We start from the raw sequence: 13,429 nt of genomic DNA, 5'->3' as shown, positions 1-13,429 counted from the left end.
GTAATTAAAAAAATCGTTAAATATTTAAAAAAAATCTGCATGTTTGCAAATTATTACAATTATTGCGTCTTATTTACATTAAACATAATAATCATTTTGATTTGGTATAATAGTATTTACATTATTTGGGGATAAATGGGGCCCCCTAGTGGTGTGGGGGCCCTATGCAACTTGTGTAATTTGCGTAAAGCAGTGGTTCTCAAACTGGGGTCCGGGGCCCCCAGGGGGGCCGCAAGATGGTGCCAGGGGGCCCCAGTTTTATGACATTTTATCAAATAAATTAATTAATCATGAATTCTGTGCAATTAAACCTAAACAAAATAAGACTACTAACCAACAGCACTACTTCATATCATTTAATATGTTTTGTTTAATCAAAGGTTGGGTTTTAAAACAGTTTCTTGTCATAAATTTTCTTTGGGGGGGGGGGCGCGAAGGAATGTGCCGTACACAAGGGGGGGGCACGCTGAAAAAGTTTGAGAACCACTGGCGTATAGGAAGCACCGGCACTGCTTTACACGTCATGTCAATCAGAACCATAGACTGTAAAATATATGGACGTAGTGTTGTGACGTCACCCATAGGTTTGTGAAGAGCTTTTTTGAAACCACGTGTCAAAGAGCCGAGATGTGGGTGAGGGGGCTGGTTGTTGAAACCACACCCGCCTAGCTTGAATCTAGTGAAAGCAGTGGCTGTTCCCCCGTCACTCAAGTGGCCACACCCTTAATTATACAGAACTGGCTTAATATCATTTAAACGGATCAAAATCACTCTAAACCATTTTAACATGGAGGTCTATGGGAATAGACTCCCTTTTGGAGCCAGACTCTAGTGGTCAGTCGATGAATTGCAGTTTAGGTCACTTCTGTATTGGCCTCATCAGAGCTGTCCACAAATGACAATATAAATCATCTTTTTCTAAATTAACTTGAGTATGCGACAATTGTGCATGTGAGTCAAAGAAAGCTATATTTCCTCATCATCATCATCAACACCACCTTCACTACTGCTGACAGAGGCTGCTTTGGGTGGAGGTGAGTGGAAGCGGAGAATAGGCCAGTGGGAGACCGGTGATGTAGAGCGCCCTCTGGTGGGGCTGGTGCTTGGTGAAGTATGTGGAGACTGATAGGGAGACAGAGCTTGAAGGACACGCCCACTTCGCTGCTGAATCATGTGCTGCGGAGCAGATTGCTTATTTTAAATTGATGATATAATGTGCATTTTTGGTGGTCTCATATCCAAACATACTAACTAATATTAAATGTGTCTTTAATATTTGAATGCACAAGTGTCTGTCAAATGCGTTTGTGTACTGTTAATGGGTCTCTCTTACCCAGGCTTTATCTGCACCGAACAGCTCCAGAAAGTTTCCAATGAACTCGCGAGATTTTTCCTCCCATTTGAGAATGAGGTCATGACTCTTCTCTTCAACACGGTGAACTAAATGTTTGGACTTTTCCTCCACTGTCCTCACAGTCTTCTTCATTATGTCTACCTTCTCCTGCAGACGATATTTCTTCTCATTAAAGAAAAAACAAATCAATCATCATTTACACTCTTTTATATTGTTCTGAATCTGAACCCATCTGATTTTATTTAGTTGTGGAATAGAAAAGAAGATATTCAGAGTTGTTATTAGCTCTTTCCCTGTCAAGTTTTTATGGCAATCCCTATTTCCACTATTATCCACTAGGTGGCGCTTTTACATAGCTTATAAAACATTACTATTGGTGCATTCACACCAGACGCGAATAAAGCGTTAAGCGTGAGGGATTTACATGTTAAGTCAATGCAAAGATGCAACAGTCATCCTGCTGTGCGAATCGCGCAAATGAAGCCGCACGAATGACAAGGCACGAATTGAGCATTTTGAGTTGAAAAATCTGAACTTTGGTGGATATTTGCGCAGCATTAACCAAATCAGGAGCTTGCTGTAGTAGTGACGTGATTATTTCATGTGCAAATGACACGAATTTCACATACAAGTGTGAAAGTGAGTTAACTCAATATGTTTAAGCATCCAACTACGCACAGATGGCATGATTTATTTGCTTTATTCGCATCTGGTGTGAACGCACAGTTAAACTTCCACTCTTTCCAAAAAATGCTTTACAAAAAATTCAATTATCTCAGCTTTTTGCTCAAAATTTGGTATTTTTTAAGAAAACTACCCATCTTTGAGAAATGATACAAAGAGAACGGAGAGAGAGTTAGTAGTAATAGGCCTAACATATAAAACGATGGCTTGGCTGACATTGCAACTGTGCAAAAGTATTAGGCCACCATGCCACCATTAGATTATTTTTGCAATGTTATAGTGACCATATACACTGTAATAAAGATTTGTGTGTTCAACTAAAAAAAGTAAGTTACCGGGTTGCCTTAAAATTTCTAGTTTATTGTTTATTATATTATATTTAAGTTAAACCAAATTTACAATTTTCTATTAAAATACATAGTAAGAATGAAAAATAGATTGAAACTTTGCTAGAACAACAAAGCTGCTGCTGGTACTTGGTTTTGCAAATCAATTCAACCTACTATTTTAGGTTTTAGCTTGTAAAAGATTGACTTAACTTATAAAATCAAGTTGAAATTTTTTAACTTAATTTTTTTAGTTAAAGTAACACATTAGTGGAACCATTATATGTGGGTGAGACAAGACCCAAGACCCACCCACTTTTTAAGACCAATGATATTAAACCCACTCACTTTTTCTCTAAATTAGCGGATATGTTTGTTTACTTGTCAAAGAGCTAAATTCACTTAACTCTGTTCCTGCATAAAATGCTGGAATATTTTTATGGGAATGTCAATTATTGCAATGTTAATGCAGGTATGTGACTTACATTAATAAAGCCAACGTTCAGTTCCCGTGCTGTGTATCCTCTCTGCAGGTTACGTCTGACGTAGACGTCATAGTCTCTAACAATACGTGTGATGAGGTCAGAAGTCGAGATTCCCTCCGTTCGTTGAGTAGCCACAAACATTCCTTACGAACAATACAAATGTAGAAAGTTAAACAAAATGTATATTGAGGAGACCTTGTAGAGTCTTAACTACAGTTTTGTAAGTGCATTGCCTGGTGCTGATATGGGGCTTTACCTGCTTCTTTGATATGTTTGTAGACATCTTCTGATCCAGCAGAGGTGTATGGGATATCATCATGTGCCACAAAGTCGATCTGAGGAAGACAATGAGAAAATAAACCTAATGTTGTGACATTGGGTGCCCACACCTTCTGACCAATGAAATTCAAGAAGTTCTTCATTTGTATATACACGCTCAGAAATAAAGGTACAAAAGTTGTCACTGGGACAGTCCCCTTTCAAATACCCAAAAAGTGCATATTAGTACTTCAAAGGTAGACTACATATTGGCAGTTCAAAGATACATATTTGTACCTAAATGGTCCATATTAGGACCTATTTTGAAGGGTACTGCCCCAGTGACAGCTTTGTACTTTTATTTTTGACAGTGTATGAGACACCAATTGTTGGAATTAATACATACAAGCCATCCCATATGGCATAAAATACATATAAATGAAATATATTTTTGAATAAAACAAATTGGTTTTTACCTTCATATATTAGCATATATTTCAAAATGTATTTCCGCGGCAACAAATAGGCTACATTATATATATATATATATATATATATATATATATATATATATATATATATATATATATATATATATATATATATATATATATATATATATATATACAAAACCAAATATATAAATATATTTGTATAAATGTATATTATGTATTAAAAAAAATTAATTATAAGTATATTTTTGTAGTTTAAAAATGATATTTAATTTTAACATTTTCAAACTCCAATGTAAATTTAAAATAAATTTAAAATAAATTTCAAATACACAAAAGAAAAAAGACAAAAAATAAATAAATTGGTGAAGAATATTTTTTGTAAACATATTATAAAATATAGTTCAACACATGTATTTCTTGGCCATTTTTTAAAAAGATATAAAATTATGAAATTGAAAATTAAAATTATAATTGAAAATATATATTTTTTGCCATATGGGTATATTTTAAGACGCATTACAGAGTTCTTACCCTGTGTTTTTTAATGAATTCTGGAGTGATTGTCCAAGGAGCATCACGGACGACCTCATCCACATAACGGCAGTGTATGAGGGCTTCATAACGCTCATCTTCTGTCATCACTGTGTACCCTTTACACTGGTGTGTCAGAGCATCGCTGCATACTAAAACACATATAAACACCAGGCATGATTTATGATACCGAGAAACACTTCATAAATGCCCAGCATACATAAATCTTTATCCTAAAGGCTTGACATGAGGTTAATGACGTTGTTTGTGCATGTATATTTCATGTGTGACTTACCGCCAACAATCAAATGTGTGTTGGGGAACACATTCTTGGCCTGCATCAGAGCCCGGGCATGACCCGAGTGGAAGAGGTCAAAGATCCCATCGGCATAAACTCGTACAGGACGATGTGCTATGTTTAAAGAAAGAAATTATACAATAATAGATTCACACTGTTTGATCTTCGGTCCTGTACTGATGCTCATCTATAAGGCTGTGCTTCTGCTTCTCTCACCTGGAGTGCCACGGCGAGCCTGAGCTAAAGTCACTTTGTCTTGCGGCGTGTCAGAGGCACTGCCTGACTTTTTAGCAAAGATGGCCGGTTCTCTAAGAGCCTGCCGGAGATGATGCATTTTAAGATAAAGTTAACAATAAATAATCAGATGTCTGTACAAGCTTTGAAAGAAAGAGTTTTAATTTGACAATGTTGACACGTGTTCTACTGTACCCAGATGAACAATACTGTAAGGTTAAATTTAATGTTATCTTTTCCTATCTTAAATGTGATAAGGGATAAGTGCTTTATAAATACACAGGTGCATGAATGAGTAAGTGCACAAACTCCATACAATCTGTAATGTTGTCATTGCCCTTTGAACCATCAGCTGTTGAGGTTGTAGACTGAAATGAACTGCAAAAGACATGCTAGAATTGTTAATATCAGCTGTGCTTTTTATTGCATATTAAATAAATAATAATGGCTATGACACAAGTAGGCGTGTTTGCCTGTAGCGAAGACCTTGCACCTGTGTAACAAACTGAGTTGCATAAGAGTAATAACTGATGCCGATTTATATGTTTTTTTTTTATATAATATTTTCAATTTAAAGTCACACTTTTGCAATTTGCAATTAATGCAATTTTAGAGTGCATTACAATTTAAATTTTTTTTTACTGTAAATCATATTGATGCATGCATTGCCAGACATTAATACTTTAGATGCACTGTGAAAAATTTCTGTTGAAATTACAGTATTAATGGCAGCTTTTGCCAGTAACTTACTGTAGGTTTAAATGGATTTACTGGCAACAGTTAAATGAGAATTAAACATTAGCAAGTCTTTATTTTTACAGAATAAAACTATAAAATAACAGCATCATGCAAAGCATTCTGGGAAACAAGATCTGAAGAAAAAAAACTGAAAAAGGTTCATTAGGATTTCTGGTTCCCAGAATGCTTTGCATGATGCTGTTATTTTATAGTTTTATTCTGTAAAGACGAAGACTTAGGGGCGGTTTCCCGGACCAGGATTAGCTTAATCCAGGACTAGGCCTTAATTTAATTAGGAAATATAACTAGTTTTAACAAACATGCCTTGCTAAAAACATAACCTGTGTGCATTTTGAGGTAAAACAAAGGGCACTGATGTATTTTAAGATATGTCAGTGCAAGTTGTTTTCAGTTTGGAGAGCTCTTAAAAGTGTTTAAATCTAGGACTAGTCTAATCCCTGTCCGGGAAACCGCTACATAATGTTTAATGTTCATTTAACTCTGAACAAACTGTTGCCAGTAAATAACATCAATTTAAATCTACAGTAAGTTACTTGCAAACTGCTGCATAATTACAGCTAATTTAAATAGCACGTTTTAAAAGTGTACAAGAAAATGAAAAAATACAGTATTAAAGCTTTGGGATGAATTAGAAAATAATACTAACAACTTTAAACACTTCAAAGAGTATCATTTACAATACATCATTAGAGTTAGTTCAGTCTGTGATCTACTACATAAGTATTTGTTAACATTTAAAAATAATAATTTTATGGGTTAAGCAAACTAACCTTATCTGGTGCTCGCTTGCGCTGCTGCTGTTGCTGTGTTTTTTTAACTCCTCCTCGACCAGCATTGCCATTAGCTCGGGATCCATTTCGTCTCCTGTTCACCATGATTTTAATTTAGAGATTTGAATTTACCCACCCGGCTTTTAGCACTGCTCTTGTTTAGCTCAACAGATGTGTGACGACTCATTGCATTTAGTCCTATGGAGATAACTGGGGCCAGTCACTCTGACCCTTGTGACAAGAAACCGGATCAAAGGTTAGATTTGCATGGCAGTTTGTTGTGGGCTTCATTACGTTACTTTGATTTTTATATTATTGTAATATTAAAACAAAAATAATAAATACATAAAAATATTACTACAAAAATGATAACAAAATAAAACTTTCATTTGTAGTAATGTATGGCAATGTTTCTATTCTGCTGAATTCCAACAAAACACATCATAGCAGCAATGTGAAAGACTGTGAGCATGGCTAGACTCATACAAGCTTTATTAATAGAAGAAACCCTACAATTAAAGTTATTCCAATATTTTTTTTACTTTTTAAAAATATCTTAAAATTATATACTAATAGACAGGGCTTAGATTAATCCAGGATTAGACCTTAGTTATGTTAGAAAATGTCAGTATTTTTTTTCAAACAAACGTTACAAAAACAATACTGGTGTGCATCTTGAGACAAAACAATGGCACTGATATATGTTAAGAGATTGTGTAAGAGTTTTGTCCTGTGTTATGTTGTGTTTTGTACTTTTATTTTGACACCCTGTTCTGTTCCGGCTTTTATTTTGAAATATCATCATGCCATGCTTCACTTTCCACTTCCTGTTTGTATAGTATAAAGCCACTTCCTTTTGTTTAGATCACTGCTGATTATTACATAGTATGTCCAGCCTGTCTGTTTAGCCTGTCTGTATTCTGTTATCCTGTATCTTGTTTAGTATCTGCCTGTTTTTGACCTCTGCCTGTCTTTTGGATTTTGTTTGTTTTGCTGCCTGCCCTGATCTTTTGCATGTTATTGGATTACGATTTGGATTGCCCCTGCCTGGATGTGTTTGCTGGCCCTTTTTGGGATTTACTTATTAAACCTCTTTTGCACATTGATTCTACTCTCATTCGCTTTCTTTAAAGCACACCCACGTTACACACTGCAAGGATGATATTGCTTTTACACAACAGTTTGAAAAAAGGAAACTAGAAAATAACAACAACAGTGTTTTTAAAAACATCTTTGGTGAGGAACTACTTTCTTCCCCCACGGATTTGAAGCTCAGGTGTTAATCTCATAATGTCTCATGCCTTTGGCCTAATCACATCTGTGATGATATAAAGCTATATCACACTCCTACTCAAGCAATATTACTTAAAGAGCACCTATTTCAATGCTAAAAAACAAGGTTATTTTTGTGTATTTGGTATAATATAATGTGTTTGCGTGGTTTATGGTTAAAAAACACATTATTTTCCACATACCATACATTTTTGTAGCTCCAGATTTTACTCTCTTCCCAAAACGCACAGATGTGAAAAGCTCTGTATCTCTGATTGGCCAGCTAATCTGTACTTTGTGATTGGCCTGAATACCTCTGACATCAGCCGGAAATGTGACGCTCCTTACCATGTTTAAAAGATTCGATTACTAACAGTTAACTTACAGCCTGTAATACCGAAGCGGGAGAAATTATGATAATGTCGGTCTTATCTACATCACCAATCCCAGGAAGTAAACTGTTGCCTACAATCCACATGTTTGTTGTAGTCCAAGAAAAGAGATTTACGCTGGAGATGATAACTCACGTCATTGTTTACTTTGGGGTTTGTACCTTTGTTTTTGTTAACATGTACTAATACACACTTACACACCAAAGGAGATTAAAAAATGTGAATCGGACCAATGGGTGCTCTTTAAATATATTAAACATATATCTAAACGGACAAACTGTTATAGAGCGTTTCATCCCTACGTTGTCTCAGACGACGACAAGTTTGTCCTACCATATGCGTTTTGAAATTCAGGGGTGAGCTGTTGGTTTTAATTCACAATCGCACCACTAGATGCCACTACAATTTACACACCACCTTTAATATTTGTCTTCTGTGGCAACTGTTTTATAAAAGCAATAAGGTAGTTGAGGCAAATGCTGTATTGTCATAAGGCTGAAGGGGTTTGCATTGACTAACAACATCCTTCAGCCATGTTTTATTACAGGAGACAGCACAGCCCCTCATACCTTATTGCTTACATGTGTATATATATCTAGATGCAGTTGTGTTTGTTTAGGCCAGTGGTTTTCAAACTGGGGGCCGGTTTTATGACATTTTATGAAATACATTAATTTATCATGAATTCTGTGTAATTAAACCTAAAAAAAAATAAGGCTACTAACCAAAAGCACTACTTTTTTGTATAATATAATGTTTTTTTATGAAAATGTTGAGTATTAGAACAGTTTTTTGTCACAAATTTTCTTTGGGGGGCTGCGAAGGAATGCACTGTATACAAGGGGGCCGCACGCTGAAAAAGTTTGGGAACCACTGGTTTAGGCCATATACAATGTATTCAATAAACCTTTAAAGGAACAGTATGTAGGATTGTGGCCAAAACTGATATTGCAATCACAAAACTTGTGTCTAAAACTGGTACTGCAATCACATAACTGGTGGCCAATAGACCCCTTCAAGGTTTGTAAACATTGAATGACTATCGGGTGCGCGCGCACCACGGGGTCGAACTGTTCATACCATTTAGGCTTAATAATTTAATCTAACAGTGCTGAAAAATGATGACTTACCTTCAAATGAAGTGAGTGAGCACTACAAACACAAGCCTCTTGATATTTGCATTGTCCCAGTCTGCACGTTAATTGCTTGCAGACGCAGATGTTGTATTTTTTTTGTTTTTTGAGATTCTGCATGAATCGCGAAAACTTAACGGAAGACCTGGTGCGATTTTCACAGCCCACGACGTAAGTAGGCATTTTTGACGATACCGAATAATACGCAACTCAATCTGCTGTAATGACTTTTCTGACCCCGACATGCGCAGTGGGAACAGCCTGTGACGTAAACCGTGAAGGGGTCTATACACAAAATGACAACATAAACATCAGTTGAGGGCTGCAACTCCACTTTTTAAATGAGAATATCCTGGCCAGACCACTGTTGTCAGTGATATAAGTATTTGAAATGAAAATGATTTCTTAATGTCTAGTGACATATCAAGGCCATTTTTTGTGATTCATTGATATACATTTCTTACATACTGTTCCTTTAAGTCACAATTATCGTCATAGAAAGCAAGGTTATAAAGACTTGATTCCTAGAATTATTCATCTGACAGACAGATAATAACCTAACCATACAATGAATTATGAGCTCAGGTGAATCAGTTTGTGTTGGTGAACATTATGAGTTGCATTCCATTAATCAAGGCTTGACTTAACATCATGAAAGTTATGAAAGGAAGATATGAAAACAATGGAAAGAATTCAAACTATTGATAAAACACAGGGTGTGATGAAGATCATTTTCAATATATTGTTCAGTCTAAGCTGAGGACATGTAAGTCTGCCGTGTTTACAGTATGGGATTATTTAGGTTACTTTGGATTATGGAATCATTATGGAGGAAATGGATTGGAATTCCCCCAAATTCAATAAAGTTATTCCCCATGAGAATAAAGATCAAAGGTGATATGCAAATTTATTCAAATGTTTGTTTGTTGAAGATTCAAAGGGTGTTTTATTTTTGGTGACTTTTGTGTAACTGTGATTGGTAATGTTGTGAACATTTACTTATATGATTAAGATTCTTTTTAACCAACCACTTGCAAGCTTATAGGACGTATAGAATAGGCACTATACGTTGTTCGCTTGCGCGGCGGAGTTGGTTAACATTGAAAGGTGAATCAGCTCTTCGATAAAACAGAAACAGACACAAAGAATTTATTCTGACAACTGACAGCATGGTATGTAATTTAAGTTAGGTATTATTGGTATCATGGTTAAGTTTAGGAAATAAAGAGGACATTTTAGGTACTGGAATGAAAAACATTTACCGTAGGTGTTACGATTAAGAAGAACTGTATACAGCGTCGGGGGTCGGGACAAATATAGACTAAGATATTCAAAGCAACAAAAGATAAAATGTATTAACCAGTTCTTCTTGTTTGATATGAGTTGTCTATTTTGTTTAGTTTATTCTTAAAACATTTTTAGAAATTACACTTTAAAAGCTAACTTAGTTTCACTTATCAATGACACAGCAGAAAATTAAAATGGAGGCCGTTCGGCCTACAGGTATGTAAGCAATGAATATATCAGAGACAGAACTGTAATACAGCTAATATAAGATATACATATATATTTATTAAACAAAAGATATATATATATACTTAAAATTATACATAGTTGATCTGTAAAGCAGTGACTGCAGTGCTAACAGGCTTGGTTTCAATTTCGCTTTCACTGGCCGCCATTTTTTTTTTTTTTTTTTTGAGGAACTTGTGTTTAAAGAAGACTTTTGTGCTTTAAGTATGACACTCATTTAAATGCTTTCATCATTAATACAATTATAAACATATTTTTTATCAGGGAAACGCATGCTGCTTGTCATTTAACACACTGTGCTGGACTGATGTGAAGCAATTGTGCCCACTTATCAACAAAGATCATCTGAAGGTAATCAGGTTCATCGAAACTGTTTAATCTTTAACAAATAACTGGAAACACCTTAAGAGATTGTTTGCATATAACGTAATTTTTAACATGTTTCAGCATCCCATTGAGTGTGTGGAGGACTCACTACTGGATCAAGATGCAATAGTGCTGTTTGACTCTGAATCATTTCCCATCAAACATTTCATCGGTCAAATAAAAGTAGGTCATAGTAATTCATGATTCATTCAATTCAGGTATCATAAGTTAAGGCATTAGCTAACATAAACTAACAATGAACAACAGCATTTATTAATGTCAGTTCATGAACAACTGCATTGGCATTAACAAAGATGAATAAATATACTGAAAAACTAAATTTAGTTCATGTTAGCTAATGCATTTGCTAATGTTAACAAATACAACCTTATTTTTAAAGGGATAGTTCACCTAAAAATGAAAATTCTGTCATCATTTTGTCATCCTCATGTTATTTTAAACCTGTATTAATTTATATTTTCTGATGAACACAAAAGAAGATATTTTGATAAATGATGTAAGCACACTGACTTCCATAGTACACTGTAAAAATAGATCCGTAGAAATTACAATGTTATTGCAGCTGGGTTGCCGGTAATTTACCGTAGATTTATATTTGTTCAAATAAATAAATTTTAAATATTGACAGGTCTTTATCTTTACAGAATAAAACTATACAATAACAGCCTCATTCAAAGCATTCTGGGAACCAGAAATCATCATCAACCTTTTTCTGTTTTTTGCTTCAGATTTTGTTTCGCTTGATGCTGTTTTTCTAGTTTGACTCTGTAAAGACAAAGACCTGCAAATGTTTAATGTTCATTCAACTTTGAACAAAATGTTGCCAGTAAAAAACATAAATTCAAATCCACGGCAAGTTACCGGCAACCCAGCTGCAATTTCTACGGATTTTTTTTACAGTGCAGGAAAAACAAACACGATGGAATTAAATGGGTACCGTCAACTGTGTGCTTACCATCATTTATCACAATATCTTCTTCATCATTTATCACAATACTTCCATAATATTTGTTTTCATACTATGGAAGTCAAGGGTCACATCAACTGTGTGCTTACCATCATTTATAAAAAATATCTTCTTTTGTGTTCATCAGAAAAAAATGAAACTTATTCATGTTTATATCAGCATGAGGATGAAAAATTGGGTGAACTATTCCTAATTTATAAATAATAAATAAATGGATGTGTTGTGAGGATAACTAGTGAAACTATCAAACTGAACCTGATTTAAATTGAAATATTTAAAAAAATCTTTAGATATTAAAATGGATTTGATTTGTTCAGGTTTCTGTTCAATGCGTGGATGATCCAGAGGGTGAAGATGCAGAAATCGTGATTGACTATCAATCATTTCACTTGACGCCAAGGCCCACTGCATCCTGATGTAGTATTTGTGGTCATTCTATTTTCAATTTATACATTAAATACATTTTTAAAAATGTCTTTGTGTGTCTATGTATTTTTTTTAATGGGTGCTTGCATCTTAAGTTACTTTGATAATAAATACACTCACTGGCCACTTTATTTAGGTACACCTGTTCAATTGCTTGTTAACACAAATTGCTAATCAAACTATTACATGGCAACAACTTAATGCATTTAGGCATCTGTGGTGAAGATAATGAAGTTCAATCCGAATATCAGAGTGGAAAAGAAATAGGATTTAAATGATTGTTAACATGGCATGGTTGTTGTCGTCAGACATGCTGGTCAGAAACTGCTGATTTCCTATTGGGATTTTCACGCACAACCATCTCTAGGGTTTACATAAAATGGTGCGAAAAAGAGAAAATATTTATTATAAAACGGGCAGTTCTTTCTGATTGGTTCTAAGCCGTGACAAATGACTCTACCCCGTTAAACCCGGTTCAGATCACATTACAGGAGTATCACTGCGCCACTGTTGCTGCGTACTGATTTATGAAAATAAACACCATATTTTAATCATATTTTTAATTTGTATACAATTGCACAATTATGGCGATATCTAGATAAATAAAAAAAAATGTTGTTGAGTCATCTCATCAATAAAGATAAAACTCTCCCTAAGGAGTTTCTAACTCAAATTCATATTTCCGCTATCCACTGGGTGGCGATCTAACTCAACTTAAACACTGACGCATTCACTCAACACTAAAAACAGGGTGTTTTGATCAGGCTCTGAATCTGATCTCTTACAAAAGTTATTCACATAAATGGAATTATCTCTGCTTTTAGCTAAAAAATTTGAGAGGTGATAAGAGAACAAATGAAGGTAGGATGAAAAGTTTTTTTTTTTTGAAAGCGGATGGTCTGTTCTTTCATTTGATATTTTATGTTTATTTAAAGAAGATAATTTTTCTGCAAGGCATTAAACTAAAACTGGGCGGCAACTTAAAAAAAAAAAACGCTGACGCGGAAAGCATGCTTTCAAGCATATTTGATATTTGAGTGTTGTTTGTAAGGGTTACTGTGTTGTTTGCCTGTTGTATTTATTGTCTATACATTATGTATGTGTTTTAGAAATCCACCTGTGGAGCCAAAGACAAATTTCCACTTTTTGTGGACAATAAACTTGA

The 13,429-nt window shown here is 34.8% G+C and overlaps 1 protein-coding gene and 1 long non-coding RNA gene across 2 annotated transcripts; one reads left to right on the top strand and one right to left on the bottom strand.

Moving 5' to 3' along the window:
- Positions 1–421: 421 nt before the first annotated feature.
- pcyt1bb (phosphate cytidylyltransferase 1B, choline b) lies at positions 422–6,394 on the bottom strand. Its single transcript, XM_073871089.1, has 8 exons — positions 6,155–6,394; positions 4,608–4,707; positions 4,389–4,505; positions 4,094–4,245; positions 3,106–3,184; positions 2,855–2,992; positions 1,334–1,527; positions 422–1,176 (listed from the first exon to the last, which is right to left on the bottom strand). The coding sequence occupies exons 1-8, from the start codon at positions 6,257–6,259 to the stop codon at positions 967–969; spliced, it is 1,095 nt and encodes a 364-aa protein (XP_073727190.1). The 5' UTR covers positions 6,260–6,394; the 3' UTR covers positions 422–966.
- On the top strand, positions 6,271–12,298 carry LOC129423806 (uncharacterized). Its single transcript, XR_008637870.2, has 4 exons — positions 6,271–6,410; positions 10,749–10,835; positions 10,932–11,033; positions 12,156–12,298. It is a non-coding gene; the product is annotated as an uncharacterized lncRNA (long non-coding RNA).
- The last annotated feature ends 1,131 nt before the right edge of the window (positions 12,299–13,429 follow it).

This window comes from Misgurnus anguillicaudatus, chromosome 9, assembly GCF_027580225.2.
Source record: "Misgurnus anguillicaudatus chromosome 9, ASM2758022v2, whole genome shotgun sequence".
Taxonomy (NCBI): Eukaryota; Metazoa; Chordata; class Actinopteri; order Cypriniformes; family Cobitidae; genus Misgurnus; species Misgurnus anguillicaudatus.
This window is presented reverse-complemented; position numbering and strand designations above follow the sequence as displayed.

What these genes read in the sequence shown, in the direction of transcription:
- pcyt1bb (XM_073871089.1), bottom strand. Translation starts at nt 6,259, where the DNA reads ATGGTGAACAGGAGACGAAATGGATCCCGAGCTAATGGCAATGCTGGT. An exon ending in CACACATTTGATTGTTGGCG is followed by an intron (nt 4,246 to 4,388) that starts GTAAGTCACACA and finishes TATGTGTTTTAG; the next exon opens with TATGCAGCGATGCTCTGACA. An exon ending in CAAACATATCAAAGAAGCAG is followed by an intron (nt 2,993 to 3,105) that starts GTAAAGCCCCAT and finishes ATTGTTCGTAAG; the next exon opens with GAATGTTTGTGGCTACTCAA.